Source organism: Artibeus jamaicensis, unplaced genomic scaffold, assembly GCF_021234435.1.
Source record: "Artibeus jamaicensis isolate MK-2021 breed Jamaican fruit bat unplaced genomic scaffold, CSHL_Jam_final contig_332, whole genome shotgun sequence".
NCBI classification, from domain to species: domain Eukaryota; kingdom Metazoa; phylum Chordata; class Mammalia; order Chiroptera; family Phyllostomidae; genus Artibeus; species Artibeus jamaicensis.
In genome coordinates, this window is record NW_026521788.1 from 4,555,355 (window position 1) to 4,582,910 (window position 27,556).

General features: G+C 41.9%; 1 protein-coding gene across 5 annotated transcripts in view; it reads right to left on the reverse strand.

Moving 5' to 3' along the window:
• Positions 1-753: 753 nt before the first annotated feature.
• STAMBPL1 (STAM binding protein like 1) overlaps positions 754-27,556 on the reverse strand; it is a 50,225-nt gene continuing 23,422 nt past the window's right edge. For 3 of the 5 annotated variants that reach the window (XM_037156660.2, XM_037156661.2, XM_053664014.1), the window contains exons 2-11: positions 23,605-23,687; positions 19,216-19,433; positions 17,188-17,263; positions 15,408-15,503; positions 12,578-12,947; positions 11,350-11,474; positions 8,866-9,003; positions 5,596-5,708; positions 4,541-4,640; positions 754-3,878 (exon numbers count right to left, since the gene is read on the reverse strand). In XM_037156660.2, the coding sequence (XP_037012555.1) occupies positions 3,822-3,878; positions 4,541-4,640; positions 5,596-5,708; positions 8,866-9,003; positions 11,350-11,474; positions 12,578-12,947; positions 15,408-15,503; positions 17,188-17,263; positions 19,216-19,433; positions 23,605-23,634 (1,323 nt within the window). In that variant the 5' untranslated portion in view covers positions 23,635-23,687 and the 3' untranslated portion in view covers positions 754-3,821. Of the gene's footprint in view, positions 3,879-4,540; positions 4,641-5,595; positions 5,709-8,865; positions 9,004-11,349; positions 11,475-12,577; positions 12,948-15,407; positions 15,504-17,187; positions 17,264-19,215; positions 19,434-22,350; positions 22,463-23,604; positions 23,688-27,556 lie in introns of all 5 variants that reach the window. The other 2 variants (XM_037156662.2, XM_053664015.1) reach the window with 2 other exon arrangements.

Genomic DNA, 27,556 nt, shown 5'->3' on the forward strand with positions numbered 1-27,556 from the left:
TTATTGAGAGAACTGATGATAATTATGTGTGGACTATGGATTAGATAGTAGTATTGTATTAATATTAAATAACTGATTTTGATAACTTTACTGTGATTAAGAGAATTTTTGTCTTAGAAAATAGACACTGACGTATTTAGTGGTGGAGACTCAATATATCGAGCCAGCTTATTCAAATGCTCTAAGGAAAAAAATTACCTAGATAATTTTCCTTAAATTATTTGAATAAGCTGTCTGGATATATTGAGACTCTTTATCATATGGAGATATAGTTTAGATAAATAGATAGTTAGGTGATGGTAAAGTAAATGGAGAAACATGTAAACAGAACAGGTAAAGCATAGTTGCTTATATGATTCTTCCAACTTTTTTATACATTTGAATTTATAGTAAATAGAAAGTTACCTCCTTCACAAATGTTCTGAGTAGTCAAAAAAGTTTTGAGTATTCAACGACAGAGTAAGGAAGGTGAACCCCAATTTCAACGTTTGTGGAGTTTCCCCACACTACCAGGCAATTCTTGAACACCTGCTGAATGTCTTACGATTCAATTCTGACGCCACTCAGAGAACAGCCTCGGATCCCACAGGTGAAGGGCTCAGCCCCACAAGACTGCAACCTCCCTAAACCCAATTCAGATGCCAATCACAAGGTCACCTGTGCTTCGAAGTGACTGGCTATAAATGGGAGGTTCCCATGACCCCTTGTTGGGTTCAATTAACTTGCTAGAGCAGCTCACAGGACTCAAGAAACTGGTTTACTCACTATATTACCAGTTTATTGCAAAAGATATTAAAGGATACAAATCCACTGACAGACAAAGAGATACACAGTGCAAGGTCCCCAGCCCTGTGGAGTCCGGGGCCCGGTGGCAAGTGGAAACATCTGGTTCGCCAACCCAGGAGCTCTCTGAACCCTCTCTGTTGAGGTTTTCACGGAGGTTTCAGTACATAGGTATGATGAATTAAATCACTGGCCATTGGCGATCTAACCTCCAGCTCCTCTCCCCTCCTGGGAACTTTTCATTCCTATCCTCTAATCACGTGGTTGGTTCCTCCAGCAATGGACCCATTCCTTACATTCCTTACGTGATTTCCAAGTCACCTTATTAACATAAACCTAGTTGCGGTGGGAAGGGGCTTGTCTTGAATAACAATGCTCCAGTTCACCTTTATGGCTCTGAAATTTCACCTTTATGGCTCTGAAATACCTTCAAGAACTGAGGACAGGAGACTAAATATTATGACCAAAGATGTTCCCATTGCTCACAGAGCTCAGGATATTCCAAGGATTTGGGAAGCTGTGAGCCAGGAACAATGGAAGAAGACAAATTCTATATGAAAAATATACTTTGTCATCTTTTGGACCAAATACATTTTTTCTAATAAATCACAGTATCACAGGGGGTTAAGCTTGTATACCGGCTGGAGCAAAACGGCAACAGGAAACAGAGCGAATACCCAGTAAGCTTGACCCTTAAAACCAGGCAAGGCGGGCCACATGGTTGGCCCACGTCCCAGAAAGTGCCCCGCCGATCGGCCCCTAGTACTCTGGTTTCCACACCGTCCCCAGGTGCTGTCGTGCTGGGCAGAGCTGGAGCCTGGACCCAGGTGCTCGGGCTGCGGGACACGAGACTCTGCCGTCCTGTTTCTTCTGCAGGTCTGCACTCTTTTCCTGGCCTACGTAGTCACACACCTACCTATTAGTCAAATGTGAATGTGTGGCATCGACTGTTCCCAGAGAAGCTGTTAATTCTGATCAGGTGAATTCATTGTCAGGACCCACAAAACCGAGGCCACATCGCACCCCTAAACCTGTATCAGCTTGCACTTACAGGAAGCACCTGTCAAGGACACCTACATTCCACCAATCATGGTCTTCCAACTCGGCTGGAGCTTGCTCACCTTACCTAGAAAGTAGCACTGGTGAGCCTTCCGAGGAAATTCCCAGCCTCCCAGTCAACCATGGCATTTTTGTGTTGCCTCTTCTAACATTATAAACTCACTCTTGCCCAGACATCTGCAGGACAAGAATTCCGCCACTTTGAGGTCCTATACTCTCCCCTGATCCACAGATTGGTTGTTTCTTGAATAAAGGACATCACACTTATTACTAAATTGTTTGTTTTGTCATTTGACCATTTATTTCTGTCCATCTTGCATTGTTTTTTCAGTTGCCAATTTTTATCTCTCTTTCAGACTTGCTCTTGGGCTCAGAGTCTGCGTTCCAGCTCTGACACTGCCTCCTTTGAAATCCCGGCGGAGCAGTGAGTTTGCTGGGTCACCGGGCTCGTTTCTCTACTGCCTTCCTGTGCTCACCTCACTGGGAGTGTCAGGGGGCCAGAGCATACATGTGATTTCTCAGGGACTTTCCCACGTGTTTCAGTCATTAGTCCCTAGTAAAGTACCCCTCATAGGGTCATTGGAAATGTCATATTCCCCAAACAATTCCGTTACAGACACTTCTCAGAGAAGTGAATACTTTTCTCTGATGTTTCCGTCAATTCAACATCCATTTGTCTTTCCTTATTGGCTAACATTTAAATACTCTTCAGAGAAACTAAACAATCAGTTAGGCAAGGCCAGGGTCTACCATGATCCCCCTTAGTGGGACATGACGTTCTGTTGATGGTGGACAGTCTGAACCCCAGCGCTGTCTCAGGTGCCTCACTGTCAGTCTGCGTAGATGCTCAGGCCTCCACCTCAACAACCAGACTCTGCTCCATCGTCATTACCTCCATCCTTCCCTCCTTACATTTGCAGCTGAATTTTCTCCACAATGTTTCCACCCTCAGGTTTTTCCTACCCATTCTACTTGCCAAAATTGTGCATAAGTCTCCCATGCCTTCTATGGAATCCATATCTTTTGATCCAGGTAAGTGCTTTTATTATCTAGGCACCAGCCACAAATCCCACACCAAGCCTTAGCAATACCACAGCATTGTATTTTTGCTGCCCTTTTCAATTTAAACATATATGTTTCTTCCCAGTCCCTGTGCACTGATTTATACGGAGAGACTTTAAATTATGTGTCCTTTCCAAACGATGTTCTTTTTGGCTGAGAATTACCAGTAACTTCCTATGCCTCATTTCTTCTCCCCATCACCCCTGTCTGACCTTCACAGTGAGGCTTTCCGTTTTTATTTGAGTCTTTCTTTCTTCCTCTCTTAAGCAGCTCGAGTCCTCCAGATCAAGGTAATGAACTGCTGGGACCCCCAAGTCCTCTGACATCAGACCCCTGCGTAGAAGCTGCCTGTTCTGGTGCCTTACACGGAGATCCACTGCAGACACACCTGGGCCTGGGACTCAATGACACTGGAAACGCAGGATGGGCTCTGCTGCGCGCAGCCACGCAGCCAGGGTTCCTCCCACGTGTGGAAACGGCTCGCCCTCCACCACAGGAGAAGGCTGTGAAAACAGAGGGCCTGTCTTGGAGACCACCGGGTACTCAGAGTTTCTTGCTTGGAATCACATTTTGTAGGAATAAGGGAAAAATAGAGCAAAACATCTAAAGCTCTGAAAATGTATGCGGAGACCTTTATAAATACTGGTCATATGATTATTTGCGGCACAGTTTATTATCTGGTCATAGTTTTGGGGTACATGAACAGGTATTGATTTAACCTCATTGTGACCACTTTTGAGACAGAGCAACCCAAAAAGAAAACTTCAAAATGTGCAAAAGCAATAAATATCAAACTTTCGGATCTAAAATGTATAAATATAAAATATCAGTCATTTCTGGAAACAGCTTAAGAAAATCCAGCAACCAACATCCACGGGCAGGTGTCTGGCCTTGATGGTGTTAATCTTCAGAACATATCACCTCAGATCCAGCACAATTATTTTTACATCTTTTACCAACACATGTTTGCATATCTAGGAAAGAAAAATAGTGGCCTTAGAATTAGATCATAATGTTTAACAGAATTCTCTTTAGGGAGGAAATAGTAATTTCCTAATTTAAAACTGTTCCTAATATTAAAAAGATTTCAATCAGAACAAATGCCAAATGCAAACACATTTATTCCTTTTCAACAATAAAAAATATTTACAGAGGTTTCCAAGTAATTTTCCATTTAAATAAATACTAACTTCAAAATAATGTTTCTCAGATGTTACAGTCAGAAAGCTACCAAGAAATCAGTTAGAAAAAAAGTTGTAGTCAAATAATGTTTCTTTCAGGCGAAGTAAGAAGTATGATTACAGTTTTCATATAATCATTTTCATGGCCACATTAAGCAGAAATCATTCACAAGACACTTTATATCATTTTATTTAATAATTGTTTGCGTCTTAGGTTCTAAAGAAAACTGTATTTAAATATCACAAGATACATAAATGGAAAGGTAGCTTAACTGTCCTACAGAAATTTGACATTCTTTTGTAAATAAAATCAGTCAGAAGAAATTACAAAGAATGATTTTCTGGACAAGAAAACTCCCCACTAGGCAGCCTAGAGTTTTATCCCATATTATACTGCTAAAAAAAGGAAGTAAAAAATAAATATCTGAAAAAAATAACTGACAGTGTCTACTCACACTGAATAGCCTTGGTTCCTTGGTGTGTGGATGAAATCCCTTCTTTTTACAAGCAGAGACCTCCAGCATGCCGGCACTGGTGAGCCTGAAGATGCCTGTGCTAAGTTTCAGGGAGAAATAAAGGTAAAAAATTAAGGATTGTTTGGGTCCACCAGATGCTTCATTTGAACGGCACAAGCAAACAAATTCCTCAACTGGGACGGAGGAACACATCACCAACTAGGAATGCCATGGTGAATTTTTGAGCCAGTCTTATGATGACTGGTCTAGTGGTGAGATCCAATGGAGGGGCCAGTGCTGGCTCCAAGCACCTGCGGGATTGTGATGGGCCAGAGGCAGCTGAACTGCTGGGTGAGAGCACAGAGGAAAAGGCGGGACCCCCAGAGGAAATTACAAGTGGCTGATATCTCTAACTTCTAACGATGGTAATGCTGGTGGTAGCAACAGCAAATACTCATGGAGCGCTGGGCGTGGTGCCAGGCATGATGCTAAGCCCTGACTTCACCCAGACTCCCATCTACAGTTTCATCCTCACATCAGTCCCTGATGGGCAGGTTCAGGGTTGAAGAGCCTGAGCCTCGCGGCGGGCAGGTGTCCTGCTAAACACACCATGTTCAGCAGGGTGGAGGGTGGAGACAGGATTCCTATGTACGTCTACGTGAGTCCTCAGCTTATAATCGCGCTGCAATAATCATTGTCTCCCAAACCTAGAAGGGTTTTGGCAGTAATTAAACTAAGGCTGGAAATTTTCCTACAAAGGGACATAATACAGTAGAACTAAAATCTCAAATGGCAAACTGGAATTGTAATACCCAGTTTATCCACTTCAAGGTCACATTAAGTGAAGAAAGAGAACCAGTAATTCTACCATTGAAAGGACCTTGAAAAGCAAGGCTGTGGAGCTACAGGTCCACGGAACCAGCAGTCACTGATCTTTCTTTCCCGGGGGCGTGCTGTGCCTGCCCATTCAAGGGCCGCAACTTGCCTCCCGGACTCCCTTGAACCCAGTGGCCCCAGACAAAGCCTCGCTGGAGCCCCTCCATAGTTACACTTACTCTTTATGCTTTGGTGAACACACAATGGCAATCGCCTCTGGCAACATGAGCTGATAGGAACAGTGAGTGTGCAGATCCACACTGGATAAGAAAGCAGTTTGGGTGGGATGTGTCTATAAAAAGAAAAGAGGACACCCTTAGTGGGGTAGCTGAGTCTTAGCCAAGGTCACAGAGCCTTCTAAAAGAAAACTCTAGTTATTTGTGTTTTCTTTTCTACCATGATTAATCAAATGCAAATTTTTTAAAGCGTCTTGCTGGCATATACCTTCTTTTTTTGCATCTTTGGAATAACTACAACTTTGAGAAGAGGTTTTTGGGTTCGTGTCCTTTCTGCTGATTGGGAAAGACAGAATTGGAAATTAGTTTACCAGAAGCTTTGACTAGATTTTCATTTAATCAATTTATCCAGGAGATGGTTATATTATGACCTCAATTTTATATACAAGGATCCTGAGGATTCTGTCAGTGACTTACCTATGGTCACACGACTGTAGGTCAAGAGCACAGCTGTGACCAAAAACCCAGAGATACTTCATACAAAACCATGGACACAAAAGGAAAATTTACCACAGGGTACTATGTATCCATTTGTGGATCATCCTTCCCTAGCAATGGGAGAATGGAACTCTCCAAGTTGTTGGAGGTGGTAGCCACTCATGCACAGACAGTAAATACATGCATGAGAAGGAAGAGATCATAAATTGAAAGAATTATCTTCCAGGTTTGGGGCTATACACACTTGTGTTGTGAAAGAGAAACCTGAGGTTCATACTTGGATGTGAAAAGTGCATGCACCTATAATGACTTTAGAATTCACAGTCAACCCCAATCAACCTTGCAAAAGATCCGTGAGCACTTAAATCACGAAGCCGAGGTCCTCAGCATGCTCCGTCTGGGTCCTGCCTCCAGCACTCACTAGCTGTATAGCGCTGTGGAGGTTCCTTAAGCAACTCATTCTCTTGTCATCAACTATAAAATATGGATAATCATTCTCTTCATGGGATTATGAAAATTAAGTGAGACAACCCACGTAAAGTGCTTAGAACAGTGCCTAGCACTCAGAAGGGAGTCAAAACCACTCACTGTTATTTGAATGTTTCGATGGGCATGGGCTCATAGAAATAGCTTCACACCATTACGTACAACTACGGATTGTTCAAGAAATGTAAGATGTAAAAACTCCTGTCTATTTTATTGACTAGAATGAAGATAAAAATCCACGGGTACCTATTCACAGAAAGATACATGTTCTGCAAGGAAAAAAGAACTCTCCATCTGCAAAGACCTAGATCAACTGAGGAATGGAAATTATCTCATTCTTAAAACCCAAATCTTAGTGAAGGCACAAGAGTGAGACTTCGACTGCCTGTTATCTGGTTCCGTGAAAACCTCCTCTCAGTACAGGGCACCTCCTATGCCTCGGTGAGCACCTCCTACGCCTCGGTGAGAAAGTGAGGCAGGTCCAAAGGAACGCCGGTGCTCTGGGGGCAGCGAGCACTGTCAGGTAGACAAGTTGCTCCACCCATCACTCTCCAGACTGAATGCACACCACCGACATTCTGCACCCCTGTTGCTGCCAGGAGGAATCGCTTCCACTCCATGAGGACACCTGTCCCGGAGAACGGCGCTTCCTCCATCACCACCTCAAGGGAAATAAAAATGATGATGACAGTGATGATGATTATAACAATAGCAGCAGCTGTCATTCACTGCAACTGAACTGGTCATTTTCCATGAGTTGTCTCACTTAATTCTTAAAACAAGCTGAGGGGAGTGGTATTATTACCCCATTTTACAGGGGTGGAAATGCAGCCGAGCAGAAGAGTTCACGCTGTGCTGAGAAGGTTGTGGAATTAGTCAGGCTGAGAAGTCTAAACTCAGTTGCAGCTCTGTCGGGTTCTGATTCGGCTCTCCTTTCCTGTGACTAATTTATGTCCGAATGAAACTAGCTATGGAATTTGTTGCTATTATCATGCCAATAAAAATCATCACGAAAGGTCATTACAACCACTGAAGTCCAGACATATGCCATTCCAGTGTTTTCCCTGAACCACGACTATCTGGGATGGTGAAAGAGACACAAAAGCAAAACCCTGAAATTCCAGAAGTATGCCGAATCCATTATGTAAATGACCTAACTTCCCTATTGCATACATCACATACACAGGACATAAGGGAAAAACTTGTATTTCTAATTTGGGAAATGTTTTATAAGATTAACATTTCAATGTAAGTAAATTTAATTAACTGTCATTCTTCCTAGTTTATGTTATCATTTATTCTGCTACAATTTTGTTGCTTTAAAATACATTCTTGCTATAGAAAATCATGTTAAACTAAATAATGCCTTTAAAATTCAGCAATTTCTAAGCAGACAGTAAGGTACATTATTTGTTGTTAAGTAAAACAAACAAAGACGTATGGAATGTTTGGCAAACTCTTCATTATAAATAATTTCCTGTATTTGAGAGGCAGTTTATACTTTTCACAAGGCTTTCCGGCCCAGTATCTTGCTTGCGGGTGAGGGCCAGAAGCTTTGCGTCAGCCCCGGTTGGTCGGTGCGGGAACCTGGAGACAAGGAGGTCAGGGTCCTTACTGCAGGCACACGGCAGTGTACAGTGGACCTGGGACTGAAGTCTATGCTACCCCTCTAATGTTCCTACAATGGATTCTTAGCAGAGCTGAGATTTGCACTCGTGTCTTTCAATTCCTAAGCCCTTTTCTTGATCTGTGATGGCCTGGCAGATGGTGGATCCTAATATTTTTGGCCCCATCCTTTTGGTCCTACTCTGTGGCTGTTGACACAGTTTATATGTCATTGGCCTGTAGGAGAGAAATGGTGGAGTACATATATGGTTCCTATTTAATGCGTACAAACACCAGTTTAAAAGAAACATTTTCCAAAATTTTCCTAAAGTAATCTACTTTAGACCCATGGCAAGGGGAGAGAGAGACTAAACACTCTACACAAATTAGTTAAAAATCTTACTCAGCATCCAATACACTGTGTACAAATCATGAAAACAAGTCACTAATTTCCAAATGCCTCTCCCTATTTTAACTGGGTAGGAAAAAAGCACAGTATAACCCTTCTCAAATCCAGGTTTAGACATAGCCTAACGTTGAGAAAATGCTTCCATGTGATGACATTTATTGCCCTTGAAAAAACGAAAAAATATGGAACTTTTTCAAGTAAGCTGAATTTCCTCAAGGAGAAAAACAGCACCCCCCCACCCACACAATAAACTGCGACCCAAAGGTCAAACCCACATGGATCCACCCCAGAGTGAGGAGGTCGTGCTGATCCTGAACCCGGAACAACTCCTCCACATTCTCCATGTCGCAGTAGTCCGGTCCCGCAGACTGCTTCGGCACAATCACGTGGGTAATGGTAAACTCGTTATGCGTCTGAAAACCAATCAGAAATAAGAATGATCTAATGACAGATGGGGAAAAGAGCGCCTGGCAGAAAAAAATACACATAATCCTGACTGTTTTGCCCTGCTATTTACATCCTCACCTTCCCACCCCTACCACAATTCAAAAACAAAGTACTAAACTCGAAAATGGATTATTTACCAAAAAACCCGAGTCAGCAGTTTCACACTTGAAACTCGTGTGCACAACAGAAAATGTACCATGAGGAGGAATTAACATCCCAGGCTGGTCCATGGCAGTTTAGTCAGTTAATAGTGTTTTGATCTAGTGTTACATCTGTAACGGGAAAATCAGAACAAAATAATAGGCTTCTTCGGAGGTGAGATGCTAGTTCAGTCACTTCGTGGTGCTGCTGGAGGGCATTGCTAAGGTTTTTGGAGGTGGATGTTTTGTTTTTATTTTAACGATATTCAATTTTACTTCAGAACTTACAAAACTTTCTTCTACTATGGGGGGAACTTGCTAGGATTTTCCATAATTAAGGTAGTCTTTTGGATTTGTAATTAGATCAAGAGGAGTCAAAATACATCACCCCCTTTGTGTGAAAGAGCTGAAAGGAAGAGGGGTGCATGCGAAGCCCTGGTAGGAACCTCGGGTAACGGATGTTTGTGCTGTGTGTGGCTGTCCAACCCAAAGAGGGTCTTAGAAGCTAAAGCGGCTTTCCAACAAATGGGGCACTTTTTAAAAAAATGTTTTTTAAGATTTCATTTATTTATTTTTAGAGAGAGGAGAAGGGAGGGAGAAAGAGAGAGAGAGAAACATCCATGTGTGGTTGCCCCTCATGTGCCCTCTACTGGGGACCTGGCCCACAACCCAGGCATGTGCCCTGACTGGGAATGGAACAGATGACCCTTTGGTTCCCAGGTCGGCACTCAATCCACTAAGCCACACCAGCCAGGGCCAAACTGGGCACTCTTCCTTCAGCCTTCATTACAGCCCCTCATTCATGGCTAACTTTATGAATTCTTCAGCATCACTTCTCAGGGGAGCCCTTCTAGACCCCCCCAGACAAGGTTAGTTTCCTAGTGACACATTCCCTGTAATCCTGCACTTCCACTGAGAGCACCCAGCCCCATTTATAATTAACCATCTGTCTCGTTCTTTACAAGCATCATGTGAGCCTCATGTGGCAAAGACCGTGGTGGCTGCTGTGGACTACGGAATGTCAATACCTGGCACAGGTACTCAGTAAATATCTGAGGAAGGAAAGGAGGGAGGCAGAGAGGGAGGAAGAAACGGAGGAAGGAATTAAACTAAGTGTAATGTTTGGTCCTGGGGAGGACACATCTACAGCATGCTGCCCCCTGGAGGGCAAATAAGGTAGCTGTGGAGGAGATGGCCGGCCATTCTCCTGTGCCAGTTATCTGTGCTTCCTCTCTCCTGGAGGAAAAGGGATGATGCATCACTGGAACATAGTAGGAGAATGTGTGTTGAATAAAACATATTATGTATGTATGTATGCATTTTTAAATGTATTTATTTTAGAGAAAGGGGAAGGAAGGGAGAAAGAAAGGGAGAGAAACATCAATGTGTGGGTTCCTCTCACGTTCTCCCCTACTGGGGACCTGGCTCATGACCCCGGCATGTGCGCTGACTGGGAATCCAACTGGTGACCCTTTGGCTTGTAGCCTGTGCTCAATCCACTGAGCTACACCAGCCAGGGCTGAATAAAACATATTATGCATTTAATTAAACAACAGTTTCCAAGCAAAATGTTTAAGACTGAAAACATTCCTGGACCCAGAAATATAAACTTAGACTCAAAAAGACTAAGAAGGGACATGTCCAAAGAAATTCGTCTTTCCTGCAAGTAGAAAATTAAATGCACTTTCTCTTTTTTATTTCTTTATATTCTGACACTCCCTTTCATCACGTATTTCTGATAAAACCTTCCTACTTCAACATGACCTATGCCACAAGACTTCGGTTGTTCAGATGATGGCCTTAAAGGAAACAACAAAACTCTGGCTGCGTCCCACACGCATCTGGTAAAGGGTGGCGAGATGACACCTCCCACAGATAAAAGAGAGTAGAGTTAAATATATGTGAAACTAACAACTGCAACAAAAAGTCATCTTAGAAAACTAGATGGTTTTGAAAATCCAAAAACCTATAATCCCTGAAATTTTATCATCCATTTTCCAGAAGGATAATTCATGAATAATGACGGTAGTTTTAAGAAATGGATCTGTGTAAAATTAATTTCATGATATGTACAACTCTTCGGATGATTTTATTTTATTCTACTCTGCTTACAACAAGAATGTCAGTACCCTTGAAAGTTTCCTGTGCAAAGACATGAAACAAAGACCATACCAGTTTTCCACAGAGCATCCCACAGGTTTCTATTCCTCTCACTGTATTAGACTCTGCCAGCTGCAGAAATTTGTGGCAAAGATCTCTCGGTAAAACTACACATCGCAGTCCTTCAACCACTAAATCTAAGAAACAGAAAAGGGAGAAGAAGCTAAAAAACAAATCTTACATCCCATCCTTCGAAACTCTCTTCGGCAAGCAACCGCAAATAAGTATCAAAAATGAAATGATCAGAGGCTCCACTTTCCATGTGTTAGTTTGAAACACTTAGAAGTAAACACAGACTGGAAGAAAGGTAAAAATGCCCGTCGCATATAAACTATTTCATAAACAAGTGGCAAAGTGCAAGCACTTTCACAGCCTCGTGCCCTAGATCAGATATTTCCATGTGTGCACGAGTGTTCCTTTGGCACAAAGCAAAGACACTGTCAAGTGGAAGGCTGCAGCGGCTACATCTCAGACCCTGTAGTCACAGGATGTTCTTCACTGTGTTTCCCATGTCACTTAGATCTTTATGACAGTTGGTGATGGTTAAGTAAGCAGATGATGTTTTCAACAATAATTGGCAGTAATTTATCAAATGGTGACCTATCGTGGCTTTTTAAAAATAAATGGAAACACGAACTCCATCTGGCAGTGTCTGTGGGGAAAAATCCCCCATTTAATCTGGAAAGCCTGCCGGCACGGAAGCAGCAGTGCCAAGCAGCACCAATTGTTGGCAGAACCGCATAATCCGACTGGGGGTTAACTCCCCAGGTGCAGGTCTTCCTGGCCCAGGGAAATGCTGGCCATTTACATTCAAATTGCCAAGCAAAGTTCTGGACAAAGAAGTTTCTCGATAGACATCGTCTTTCATCTCCAGCATAAGTGTTTAAGGTCCATGTGTTTCTTGGTTAAAATACATAAAAGAAAAAAATAAGGCGTGGAATTCTACCCTTTTAAAATCTCTGTACCATGACCCAGTGCAGTCCTGTTCGTCAGGGTCTCTACTGCATCATGGGCAAATCATGAACTCGTGACTCTGCATTGCCAGGTTCCACACAGTACCTGACAAGCCGTGCGGTACATAAAGATTAGCTCTGTCTGCCTGCAGTATCATGGACGGGGTCCTATGACAATCGGTAATGAAGTGAGGACCCCCTCCCCACGCCCCAGCCTAGATGTTCCAGAAACAGAGTTCCACCGGGAGAGATTCAATGTCCTGCAGGGGCAACACTTCCTCACTTACTCTGAACAGCACTTAGAGCAGCAGCTGGCTTTAAGGCCCTGTTGACCGGAGGAGAGTGGCTGGTACAATTGGTTCCGTCACTTTTATTAGGTTGATCAGCACATACACTCGGCACGGAACTGTTCTGGTGTGTGGAGAAGCAGGACAAAGCACTGCCATCGATCTCCGAGGGCACTGGGGTCTCCTGGCTTCGCATCTGACCTCGGGCTAATTCTTGCTTTTTCAGCTGATCTTCAAAAAACAGAAACTGCTCCGTTTCTAGCTGCTGCTGGCGCATCTGAGCGATCCGCTTCCTTTCTGCCTCGATCAACCGCTGATGTTCCCAGTTCTTGAGAAACTCGGCTTTTCGTTTTGACAGACCCAGGCAGGCCTAGGAGGAATGGAAAATCGCCAGGTGAGAAAACTGCACCGCAGGAAACTGTTCCATGGGAAACTGCCTGCCGACCCAGGGCACACAGACGCTTGGCTAAGACTGGGGGCTGGGGTCGGCCTAACAGGATGCAGCTTTGACCCGAGGCTGACAAGATGTATAAGAACAATGGTCAGCAGAAATGGCACCCAGCAACCAGCTCTAGCCAGTCAGACTCTGACATCCCAACCAGTTACCCTTCACAGGTTTTTGAGCTTAGAAACCCTGCCTTATGAACAACCGAGCAAGTCTTAACTTCCCGAGGTTGGCTCCACTTTCCCTCTTATTCCCGGCTAATAAACCCGGCTCCTTGGCTTGCCGCGTCCATCTGGTTTCTTGAGTGACTCCGACCTAACACGTCTGTTCTGAAAAAATGTGGTTGCCAGTATAAAAGGTTAGCTTCCAAGGCAAGAACATCAAACTGGGATTAGACATTCCATCTTCCGGCAGACAGAGACATGGCTAGAAACTGTGATCTGCCCCTAGGGACATTCACGTGACAGTGAGGAAAATACGTAACATCAAGGCAAAAGCCCCTTAACCTGATTTGGGAGCCGTTCTAAATCCACTCGTATTTTGCCAGAGATGGGCCAAGACAATCAAGTTCACTCCCCTGTGCTTCTAAATATTAGAAAATCAAGGTCAGGATGGTCTGCTCAGCCTAACCAAGCAAACCATGTGGAACAAAATACCTCAGGAATGGTTCAACCACCCTAGACCGGACTGTCCAATATGGCAGCCCCTAGCCATAGTGGCTATTTAAATTTAAATATATTAAAATTACATTTCATTGAATTAAAGGAGATGTAATTTTAATTCTGGTCCTCAATCCTGCTGGCCACATTTTAAGCACCGTGAGGCTAATGGCTCCCAAACCAGAGAGTGCCATGTGGAATATTCCCTTTATCACCAGAAGTTCTCTTGGACAGTGCTGCCCAGAGCTCCCCGCATGGGGCCCCAGAACCCACACTGCTGGGACCATATGGAGAAACAGTTCTCAAAATGTGGTCCAGCCATCACTAGTATAACCAACCAGTACTTTTGTTAAAAATGAAGATTCCCAAGCTCCCCAGTCTTATATCCAGGCATTATTAGGTAAGAAAACATATATTTTTAATAACCTTCACAAATGATTGCATGAAAACTAGACTTTGGGAGTTACTACAAAGTACTGGTCGGGGAGAGGGAAGCAGGCTTACAGCCACACGTGGATGTGCACTCAACCACCCTGGGTCTCATGAGAGGGCACGCTATGCATTTCCTACAGGCTCCCAAGTCCCACTGGTGCTGCCTGTAGCCGGGGCTTACCCGTGTGTCTGTTCATCTCTCCTAGGCTTAAAGGCTGCCATGCCATCTCCCCAGAGATTTCCACATGTCATATACATGGGATGCTACTACTGTGGACTGGGAAGTGATTGGTGTTGCGAAAGGTACACCATGCAACAGCCGCTGAGGCTGCTTCTCCCCAGGAAATCCCAAGGGGACATCCAGAGGCATTGCCGAATATGGAAGGCAGACCTCACTGGGCTGTTCGCTCCCTTGCTGTTGCTTTGCCTGAGCCTCCAGAATCATTTTTCTCTTTTGTAGCTCAGGTCAAATCATCAATATCCACACTTGTGGGAATCTTCTGATTTCAATACTTCCTGTCAGACTGTCAAAACACTTCACTCAAACTTGACCTCTGGCTATGCCCAAAGAAGCAGCGTTCTGTGACTATATTCAGAGTTCACTGAAGGGAGAGTCAGTAAAAGTGACAACTTCCAGGGCACATAAACACATAAACAACAAAAAAAGCAAAACGATCTCACCACGAATGTGAAAACATTACGAATTCATGTCTTCAACTCGAGAATTTATACACTGACTGGCCAGTTTCTTCTTTCCATCCCTTTCAGTCTTAGACATCATCATTCTCACTCTTCACTCAATAAGGGTCCAGAAGCCATCACCTCTTGGTGATATGATCGTATTTCACTCACAGAATTATAATTCTACCTTTGATGAAACATTGAGTGTTATATTTAGGAACCTAATTCACATTTCCAAGGCCTACAAAGTAGATACATCAGGAATCATATTCTCTTCTCGCTCGCTCCTACTACCTCTATTCATCAGCAAAGAGCAGTCACCTGGCTCAAGGTCACATTGGCAAGAGTTGGTCAAAAGCTCTACTGAAATCACCGTAGGAGACCTATTTTCTAATGCATCACTTTATCAGATGTCATGGGGAAATGAAAAAAAAAACCGCATCTTTTGTGCAAGTGCTTAACCTGGACATCAACATGAATTTTTTATTGGTGTTACATCACCACAGCTTTTTTAATTTAAATGCATATGACATTTTAAAAATTCACATGAAAATGAAATTCAAAAATACATTTGCACAGAAAGTCATGAAATAAATGCACCAATTGAACTTACTTTGCCTTGCATATGTTCTTGGTATTCTACGTTATATTTCTTTAAAAGGTCCTTTTTCAATTCATCTGTCCTTGGAAATGCAATCTCCTTCAGTTTCTTTTAAAAATATACATACGTATTGATTAGTGGGATTTTCAGTATAGTCTTTCATATCATCGGCTGAGAAAGAAAAACAGCTAGAATGTGTATTAGAAATCAAGACCCAAGTAACCAAAGATGATGGTGAAAAAGAAATCTCTCTTTTCCAGGACTCCAAAATATAACATCGCAGGAGGGAAAGGAAGAAATTATCCCCTTTGTAGTGCTTATCTGCATTGTGTTTATAGGTACCCCATTTTTAGGTAGTGGGGTTGCCAACTGCACATTCCACACTATGTAAATGACAAGTCATTATAGTTAGAAGCAACACTGAAAAACATGGTAGATAAGGACTCCTAGGTTTGAGAGACTTTAAAATGTACTCAGGAACTTTTCATAATAATATAGATTCCCAAGCCTAATCTCAGATTTGCTGAATCAGCATCTTTGTTGGAAAGGAAGGGGTTGGGGAATCTGGATCCAAACAACTTCTCAATGATTCTCAAGGGCTGAGAAATCTGATATGACCCCCGCACAATCCCCCACCACCATCTTTTTAGAGATGAGGAAACAAAGACCTAGAGAAATTAAAAGGCTTGTCCAGTATCATACAACTAGCTAGTGGCCCCATTATGACGAGAATACCCATCTCCTGACTCTATCCACCCCTCTATCCATCTACCCATTTATTCGACAAGCATAAATAAAGAAAACGTTCATGCCTTTGGAGAATTTTTCCTACACGTAAAAACAAGAATAACCCTACATTAGAGTAAACAGGTCACACCAGCAGCCTGGGACCTTTGCTTCCCATATAGAATTCTTGAGGTTGAATGAACAAGAGAATTGAGGGGAAAAGCTACACAAAAGCATGGAAATTAATGACCCTTCAGCTAAGTGTGTACAGAATTTTTAAAAAAATGTACATGACCATTTGATAAAATTTGAGTTCTGCTTGTAGGCAGCCTCAGGTTCTATGTAACTGGAATGAGAGCCTTCATTCCCTTATATGATAAAACACCTTTGGGGAGTTATTTAAAATATCATGCTGTGATTGGCTTTGTACATATCATTTATCATCATCCTTTATGTAAGATCAACCCAAACTACTTAAGATCAACACATGAAAAACATTTTAAAAATATTATTTAAAGGACACATTCTCGGCCAAAGATATTTTAAACTATGTATGTTACAAATATTGATAAGGAATAAATACACTTCAACAATCATCCTTTTCCTTGAGAATATTTCAGGCTACCCCATAAACACTTCATTATCTATTGGGGTAGTAACTTAATGATCAACGGTGATTTTCAAATACTTTTGGGGTTCAGGACTATGTGGAATAATTAAAACCAGCCAAAGTGATGGTCTCAATCAAGAATGGAGAAATAGGAAACCATTCTCTCAACCTCTAGGAGAAATGGTGAAATACTTTCTTCTTCACTCCGTAAAGTGATGGAGCCCATTATTGACCTCTGTCTCTTCTTCCCCTCCCCTTGCCCCAGTTTCCATCAGACATCCCACACTGGCTCCATATGATGATTAAAGGTCTAGGAAGAAATAGGAACATCAGGGCTAATGGAATAAATTTTTGTACTTAAACACTCAAGAGGATGAGACAGAGGGAAAGGAAGGAGGTATGAGCTGGTACTTGCGGGGCATTTGATCCTGCAGGGGAGTATTGACCCCACAATACCTTCATAATGTCCTGCTTTTCGGGTACCGCACATTGCTGGTAATCTCGATGGCTGGGAAGCTTTTCTACAAACAAGCTAGAGAAGGAGAAAGTATGTCCTTAGTGTGATATGACAGAAAAAACTCAATGATGCTTTCTACTATGAGAATGAGCCTCCTTTTCAAAAAGCACATGTTAAATAAGTTATTATTTCACCTGTGTTCATTTCATCTGCCTTTCCATCTAATGGAAAGGTCAGCTGGCACTGAGTATGACCTTGGCATCACAGGGTAGTTAAACTCAACAAACTAAGCACTGAGGTTAAGAGGGTCAGGATGCTCCCTAAATAGATGAGGCTTCTTTGGTCTTTCTCAGGCCTTGAGTACTTAATCCCACCACAGCACCATCTTACTTAATGTGTGTAGCTGGCAACACAGAGGATCACATACAATTGTAAAAGTCTGGAAAGACCAATGTAATTCCTTCTCACAACTGATAAAGACTCAAAGGACCAGTGACAAAACAATAGTGCCATGGTATATGTATCTTAACTGAAAATTTGTAACTAAGAGAAATGACAGCAGAAATCCCTAGTGGATGAGGTGCTAGTGAGGAGTATTTTTTCATCACCTTTTTAAGAAACAAGGGACAGGAGGAGTAAAGGGAAAGCCTTAGAACAAACCAGGTTATCACTTCTAGGCAAAGAGAAAAGTAATGCTTCCAAAGAGAAAAGTAATGAGATAGCATTCCCATTGGATTTTCTCACTGATGTATTCCCAGCCTGTGGGGTACTGTCCAGCTCACAATAACTGCTCAATAAATATTTGTTAAATGAATGAACAACCCTTCACTAATAGATTGTGGTGGGCTATAAATACTATTTTTGATCAAATAATATGTGCTGCCTTATAATTACAAATGCACTGCTGTTTACAAAGCACACATGCACTGTTATTTCATCTGCAGGGAATACTGGAGTGGGGTCACTCATTTCCGAAGTGAGGAAATTCGGGATGAAAGAGGCTACATAGCTTGGTAGTTGCCTAAGTCTTTTTAAATAGAATAAAGTCAAAACATTTTGAATTGAAGAGACCTCAGAGATATTTATCCACAAATCATTTGCAGATAAGCAACTGAGGACCATGGAAATGATCACATAGTCAATGACAGAAGAGTTCAAATATTCTGATTTGTCAGGAATCACTTATGATTCCACAGAAGTGTGTGCAAAACTCAAGCATAAAGTGAAAAAGAAGTATTATCAACTGGTAACCTATTCTAGTTAGGAAATAAAAATTTGGGGGAAAGGTGCTATCAATGACAATCGATAAACTCCAATTTAATATTTATTGTTTAACTTCCTAGAAATGATCGATTTTCCCGAGCAGGCTGAATATTGCCAACCACTGACTCCTCGAATGCTCAGGTTAAGTCCCTAAATGAACTAGTGAAATTAATCAACAAGTGACTTTCGATAAAACAAAATAAGGGTTTCAGCTTAGATTAAATAATTATTAGTAACAGATCTTCCCAACCAGTAATATGGCAAATCAATAAGGAAAATACGAACCCCATTTCTGTTAAGTCTTAAACTAGGATCTGTTACTAAGAATATCTATCTAATGAGAAATACGATGTTTCCACAAGGTTGTTTTGAGGGAGCCCCTTTCCCTCAACATTTTGGAAGCCCCCTTACACACAGCATTATGACACAGCTAAATAAATTGCCAAAAAAAACCAACATGAAACTGACAGCTACAGTCTATTCCTGAATGAGCTCCACCCTATGACTGCCAATTCATCGCCCAGTTTCACCGCACCAAACAAGTTGTTTACAGTGTGAATGGCAAGTTCCAGGTGCTCCGGATGGAGCTGTACTATGGCTCCTGCTCTCACAAAGCTGACACACTGAATGAATTTTAAAACCTACATAGTGAATATCTGGAGGCTGTAAAAGTGGTCTGAACACGGAAACATTCCTGGCATACAAAATGTCTCACCAAGATACCATGTCAATACTTTCTCAATTTTCTCATTATAAAGACTTACGTTATAAACTTATTATAAAGAACATAGGCATTTTCCAAGTTTCCTTCCTCGAGATACACAGATGCCATCCTCTCCATTTCTACTCCGGATCTGAAGTAGCGGCGTGGAGTGATATCCTCGTTGATGGAGATATTGCATCCCAGCTTGCTTAGGGCCCGGACTCGCTCCTCCGGGCTGAGGGAGACATCCGTGTGGTCAGGCATGGCAGCTAACTTTTTCTGCAAAGCAAAAATTGGAACTCTGATTATTGGAAGAAAGGAATCTGACTGAAATTATGGATGCATTTTCTGTACTAAATACCTGACAGCAATATTTAAGGAAAGCTTTTCCTAAGAGTTAATAAGATGATAAAAGCAAACCCTTTTTGCTTCAACACATGATCTAAACACAAAAAGACACACACATCTACAGGAAAAAAACATACATTGTTACTGTGAGGAGATCTCTTTCAGGGTTTGGGGTACAATTATATGGCTATATGTTTAGGTATGCAAATATCTAGGTCATATTAAGTAAAGTAGCATGGACTCTTTTTCCTCATGAATGTCTTCCATCCCGGGCCTTGTGAAGCAGACCAAGAGAAGGATTCTTGCCAGGGAAGGTCTCATGTCATTCTACTCTGAAGGGTCTCCCAGAGATAGCTTGGATTCAAGGTTATCATAAGGGCTCAAAACTCTCTTCCAGAATATTCCTAGTTTCATAAGAAGCTTTCAGCACCGGCCAGATAGCTCAGTTGGTTTGGACATGCCAAGGTTTTGGGTTTGAGCCCAGGTCAGGGCACATACAAGAATCTAACAATGAATGCATAAATAAGTAGAACAACAAATTGATGTTTCTGTCTCTCTCTTTCTCTCTCTTTCTCTCTAAATTAATTAAATACTTTTTGTTTTTTTTAAAGAAGCTTTCAGGGTCTCCCTGCATCCTCACCAAGTGAACAAAACTCCACAAATAAGTCCTGGAGAAACCCTTCCAAGCATATAGATACTTCACATTTTTTTAGCATTAAAAAAACCTTAGACCTCCAATAATAGTAATTATACTAATTCATCCCTGCCTGCAAAAGTAATGATAATAATTACTAAGGAAAAGTCAGTTGTATTAATAGATCTGCATTTTATTAATAAAAACAGCATCTGCACACATTTGGAAAAGTACAGGACATACATATTCAAGGTAATTATTCAATTTAAAAAAACAGTGCTTCAGAAAGGCAAAAAGGTCAAAGTTTGTGTGTGTGTGTGTGTGTATGTTGTTATTGTTTTCTATTAAAGGTCATAAAGCAAATACTTTAGGCTTTGCAGACCACGTGGTCTCCATCTCAGCTACTCCGCTCTGCTGGTGTGAAAGCAGCCACAACATTTAACAAAATGATCCTGGCTGTGATCCGAATTTTTATTTATAAGAATGAGCAGATGAGCCCTGGCTGGTGTAGCTCAGTGGATTGAGCGCAGGCCTGTGAACCAGAGGATCACAGTTCAATTGCCAGGCAGGGCACATGCCTGGGTTGCAGGTGAGTTCCCAGCAGGGGACTCATGAGAGGCAACCATACATTGATACTTCTCTCCTTCCCTTTACCTCTAAAGATAAATAAATAAAATCTTTAAAAAAAAAGAATGAGCAGATGAATTTGGACCTCAGACCATAGCGTGCTGACGCAGCTTTAGACAAGTGCTTCTCACAGTTTGCTCCCTGGACCAGCCGCATCAGCATCAATGGAGCTTCCCAAACAGGCAAATTCCTAACAGGCCCCACCTCAGTTCCACAGATTCGAGACTGGCTTCCCAGAGGCACTCCAGTTTTTCGATACTAGAAGCATGGAGTTAGCCCAGAACAAATGCAGCTTCCCAAGTCCCCCTCAGGCTCTCCAGGCAGGTTGCAAGTCTGATTTCAGTGTGGGTGGAGCATTTGATTAAATTAAGGTCAGTAGAAAATGAAACAAGAAATCAAGGTAGACACAATTTTAGTCTGGCCATACATGAATGAACCAGCCTTCAGGGGCAGGGTTGGTGAAGTAGATACCTGCAGGTTTTCCAATGCCGTGCGGTCTACTTTGGTTGTAATTTTACAGCAGATGGAACTCTAGAGACTTGGAATGACTCTTTAGGTTTAATGTAGAGCCACAACTGTGTTTCTGAAGGCCCCATGAGGTTAAAAGCAGGCCATGCCTCCTGTACTTTCTATCACCTTTCGACCTGGCCTATGGTGACATGGGTGATTTTCCTCCTCTCTGGTTTCTTCTCCCCGAGGAAGCTCTCAGATCCTGGGTTTCCCACCCTGAAGGTCTCTAACTATCCCTCCTGTGATTGGGCGGGGAAGCCAGTTTAATTTAGACCAGAAGGGATAAGAAAACTTATCAATCATTCTCCCCTGTTCTTGAAATAAAGGCTGCACTTGATTATGATCCTTTCCTGGCATCTTAAATCTGTTTTCACTTGGTCTAGAATTCTAGAATCAGAGAGGTGTGCCTGCCAGCAACACCAACCCTCAGACCACTTCTAAGTGGCTTCCTCTTAAATTAACACGCACTTCCTTCCATCCAAACCCTGTGGCACTGCTCTTCTGCTTCTCTGAAAGACACGCTCATTCCAGAGATGTGGTTGGAGGGCTTCTCCACATCAGAGGGAGGAATCAGAGCTTGTGAACTCTGAGGCTCAGTCCCAACTATACACCATCTTTTCCAACTGGGAAGTCTCAGACACCATGGCAACGCCTCCATGTTCCCCCAGTCACACTCACCAGCAGAGCTCAACAGCACTCTGTGAGAACACCGTTATTTGAATATAGATAAGTGCTTCAATGACATCAGAAAATGACTAGGAAAAAAAAATCTATGGAAATTAGGGAATTTCCTAAAGGGGGCTTCCAGCCTCCTGTATGTATAGAAATAATCTGTCCATTATTTAGTATACAGTGCATGCTAAATTTTAATTATTTGTGTACAAGTGTTTTTAATTTCTTATGAACTCCTTGAAGGAATCATTTTTCATTCATGCCCATTGTTTAGCTGTGTTGTAGCACAATCCTTACAACATAAATGACAATCAATAAATGAATCAAATAAAGGAGAAAAAGAGAGAAGGAGGCAACATGACTATAGTTAGATTATCTTTTTACTGGAAGATAAAAGATTTTTACCTTTCCTTTCCTGAATACTCCTATCCTTCCCAAATTTAAAACTGATTTCAGAGATGATCTGGGCAATGGCCTAAAATCTTCATCAATCCTTGTTTCGTTTGCATGTGAGGTTCTTGGATGAAAATACAAAATTTCCAGATGAAAAAGCTTTAGTTTCATTTTTACATCGACTATCCTCTAAAATTTTAATTATTATTACATACATACATTCTAGAAAACCACAAAAGACACTTACTTCCTCTGTACGAGAAGAAATGAAGCAGCTTTTATTATTCCACAACATGAGGTTAGAAAGTGAAAAAGTTCCTACAATTCTCTCCCCTTCAAACATACTCTCAAAGCAACTGAGCTTCTGAGGAAGACACTTATGGAAGAGAAAGAACGTTGGGCCCTAACCTACTTCAGCACAAGCACCAGGCCCTCTGTCTCTTTACGTTCAGGTGCTGAGCTTTGTGTGTAGAGGGTATTCAATACACTGCTGCTCTCAGGGCTACCCAGAGGGCTGCAGTGAGTGGGCTGGGGACGGTAGTCAGGAGGAGGGTAGTGGTAACAACAGCTTCCATTTATCAAGCCCCCAGGATAGGCTGAGAACATTAAAAATACTGTTTGCAATTGTCACAAGGCACAGAGTACAGAAACGGGACCATGGAGGTTATATAATGTGCCTATATTCACATTCAAAGACTGATCTGGGACGCAGAATAAGCTCATGGGATCCCGAGGTGCCTCTTCTTTCCTCTCCTGCACGTTGCTACTTCTAACAGTCAGCTAGAGATACATGCACAGTGTGCGGCCCAAAGGGGACAAGTGAGAAAAACAAGAGTTTCAAGTGTGCAGACATTTACACAAGACCCCAAAGCAACATTTAGGTATTAAATATAAAACATTTCCCTCGTCACCACACAAGGCAAGCCTCCAATTTTCACTGAAGTCGCGGCACGAAGAAGAGGCAGATGGACCTGCCACAAAGTGAACTCTGAAATTCTTCTCTCTGGTGTTCTGCCAAAGGACTACACTCCTGCACTCACTCTAACAAGATAAGTCAACAGGCCACCCTCTTGTGGAAACAAATTTATTTTTAACTCAAGCAAAGATGGCTTTATTAGTCACTTCCTCAAAGGAGAAGACCACATGGAAGAAAAACGACAAGCAGAAAAGTTCTTTAAGCCATTGCCATTCATTTCACACTTGGTTTGTTTCTGTTCCTTTTTGGGTTTTCTAACCATATGTGGACTGCGAGTTGGTGTCACTTACCAGGGAATTCACAGTAAATGGCTGATCCATGGTGTTCTGTGTATAGAGGGAAGGTGGTCACTATTTCTTCCCAGTCACTTCATCTGTTTCAAAGACAAACAAAAAGAACAGAGCCTGGGTTATTTTTTTAAGAACCCCAGTCTCAAGTCATAAGCCCCAGGATTATTTCTGCCTGAGAAGAATATGAATGAATTAAAATAACTTTAATGATTAATTGTTTTTTTTAGAGGGGCCATTGGAAATAACTTCCTGGAAATACAAAACTGCAGGTGTTTATGTTTTCTTAAAAGTGAAGATGTGAAGAGAATTAATTACTGCCCAGTACCCAGAATGAATCTGCTGGGTTTCTATGTAGAACTTATGCAAGGTTATTAAGTAGGTTTACTCTCTTCAAAGTGAGACAGATCACAGTGACTAAGAGCTTGGACTCAGAACGTGGACTCTAAAACCTGGTGTCAGTCTGGACTTAAACTAAGTCCTCTTCTTTCCGGGAGGTAGAATTCTGAGATGACTCTGTGATTCCTGCCCGTGGGTATCCGCAGGTGAGTGTACTCCCCTCCCTTTGAGTGTGGACAAGGCCTGTAACTGGTACCTAATCCATAAAATAGCAAAGGTGATGATGGGATATTACTGTCGTGATTATGTTATATCATATGGCAAAGACGAATAGATTTGAAGACGTATTATACTAAGGACCCTAATTGTTTGATGTTACATTAACCAAAAGGGAGATTATCCCGTTTGGGCCGGACATCATCAGGTGAGGCCTTTCAAGAAAGTAGACGCTTTTCTATGAGTCTTGAAGACTCAGCCACCATGAGTTCCATAGCTGCAGGAAAATGAATTCTGCCTGTAACCACGTAACTTTGGAAGAGGATCCCAAGCCTCAGATGAGACCTTTACCCCTGTTGACACCTCCCACTGCTGCCTTGTGAGACCCCAAGCAGAGTCCTGACCCACAAAACTGCGAGGCAATAAATGTATTGTCTTAAGCCATGAAGCCAGTGGTGATCTGTAAAGCAGCAATTGAAAATAAATACACTAATTGTGTGGCTTCAGGTCAGTTATCTCCCTTTCCTGTTTATATGAAAATGGGATAAATAACACTACCTATGTCATATACTTGGGAGAAGGCTTAAAAGAAATAGCAGATAAAGTCCTTAGAGTAGTTCTTAGCACACAGTCAATATTATACGAATGTTAGCTATTATTTGAATCTTTATTTTATAGTTGAGGAAACTGAGGCTAAGAGATGTTAAGTGAATGTACCCAAATTCAAGTAGTCGCTCAAATAATCTCTCTCTTCTTTATGCTCGTTTAGGTCAAGCTTTGCATCATTATTTCCCACTTCTTCCAAAATTATTTTGGCCTTAATATTCCGCTAATCACTGGGGTGATGAATGGCACATATCTTCATATGTCCTCACTTATAAAATGTGGGGGTAAAGCTACATTCTTTCAAGTTATAACATTCTATGATTTTAGAAATCTCAGAAGTCAAGTATTCAACTCGTCTGTGTTCATTTTGGGCCTGAATCCATGGCTGAAAAACCCTCCAAAGAAAGCCACCTAGCACGTTCTATGTAGTGTTTCCCCTTCGACCTCTCCAGTGACCCCTGGAAAGGTAAACTTGGAGGCTGCAGAAACACTCAAGGAACAAATGGGCTGGAGAAAGCCAGTCACAGCAGAGTTTACACCCCAAGTTAATTCCTGTATCACGGAGTGTAGGCAATCCTATTTGGGGAATTACCACCACTCACTGAGAAAAAATAAACCAGGGAGGGAAAAAGACATTATGAGAGTTACAAAAGCAGAACAAAGAGGCTTATGGGGAATTTGGAGCTGCATGGAAAGAGAAAGGAACAAGGAAATACTAGTCACTGATTATGGTCTTGCAAAATCTTCTGGGATTGCTCAGACCTTTAAACACAGACCAAATAATTTAAAAAGTTGGAAACATTAGAACAGCGGTTCCTAAATTTTACTTTATCTAAAAATTACATAACCCCGGGACTTTTTAAAAATGCAGACTCCTGGGACTCACCTACAAGGAATCTGAATCCATCAATTTTAAGCCCATCAATAGGCACTGAGCATTAGGGCGTGGCCCAGCTGATTCTGAAGCATGAGGTTCCCCAACAACACTTTGGAGGGCACTGCATTGGAGAATGTATCAAGTGGGATTCTTACTTGCAGGCAAAAGCACTGACTCCTGAGTTCACAGGACAACGGAAAGGTCACAAATTTCCGGGAAAAATATTGTACATTGAGTGTAATTGAAAAATAAAAACCTCGTTAAAAACATTTCCCAGGAAGGCCAGGGAAATAGGGCTTGGAGGCTCCATCTCCTGGAAGATCACCCCCAAATCACACTGCAGCACCAGTCTGAGGGTTTGGGGGGCCGGCATCTTCCACCGGCAACCCCTGGAGCTGCCCTAGAAAGCAGGTGGAGCTGCCTCAGTTCCTTCAAGTCACTAGTTTCCATTTCAATCAGATGAGAAGGAAACATCTGATTGGCGGAGCCTCGTCACATGCCTGTGGCCTGGTGGCAAGGCTGGCTGCAAATGCAAACGCAGAGCGCTTTACACTTCTGTAGAAGGCGGTGGGATGTGCCAGGCGAGAAAAGGGAGATTCACGGTGGGTGGCCCCAAACAACTCATAAGTGTGCACAGAAATCAAACCAATTTCTTTGTGATGAACTTCTAAATGTATGAAACATTTAATTCAATATATCTTACACATTGGAATTTATTAAATTACTATAGATGGAAACCAATCACTATTAACTCCCACACATATATTTATAATTCAGAAATACAAACAAACTCTCCTCAAATCTAAGATGAAAGACGTTTATAGATTGGTTGGTCAACTTTATTATTATTATTATTATTATTATTATTATTATTATTATTATTATTTTACCATTAACTACTCCATAGCAGTGGCCTTGTCTTAATTCCTTTATTTTTAAATCCCCAGTCCTAGCATTTTAAATCCCCAGCATTTATTAGCTACACTATATTACAATTACCAAAATCAATATAAACAGGTTATATTCTCTTAATCAGTAGCTGTCAAAATGTAGAAAAGGTCCCCAAGCTCCTATTAAAGGGTGTGTGAGGTCATTATTATTTTCATAATATTACTAAAACAGTATTTGCTTTATTTGTTTTACCATCAATCTCTCACAACTGTATAGTAGAGATTTCTTGAGGTCCAAGTTCATGCACTTCTCTCTTGAATATGTTTACAAATGTATGTTTAACTTTTTTTAAAGATTTTTAATTTATTTATCTTTAGAGGGGAAGAGAAGGAGAGAGGAAAGAAATATCAATGTATGGTTGCCTTTTGTGTGTCCCCTGCTGGGAACTGTCCTGCAACCCAGGCATGTGCCCTGACTGGGAATCGAACCACCATCCTCTGGTTTGCAAGCCCGCGCTCAATCCACTAAGCGACACCAGCCAGGGCTGTACGTTTAACTTTTACTACGAAAATGTAAATAGATATAACCCATATAAACAAAGCTCTCCAGTGTCCATCATTTTTAAGAGTGCAAAGGGATCCGGAGACCAAACTGATGCTCTAGACCGACTGTGCAAACAAATACATAAATTACAACAAAACACAGCTAGTTATGTCAGCCTAACCAGACATATAGTGGTCCAGAAGAATATGAGAGGAAAAAAAAGTCAAGTGTCACCTTCCATTTGTGCTGCTAGAGTCTGCTAAAATAATCAGAAAACTGAGGGCACAATAAGAGATACCTTGCCTCACACAACCTGAAGCCCACAGTAGGGAAAGCAGCAGACTGCTGCATATTCCCCAAGGCCCATTTTCTTTTTCTAATATGAAATATAACGTTTAGCTGATACATGGCCATCCAGGTCAAACCTACATCTTCCAGCCTTTCTTGGAGTTAGGTATGGCCATGTCACCAAGCTCTGGCCAA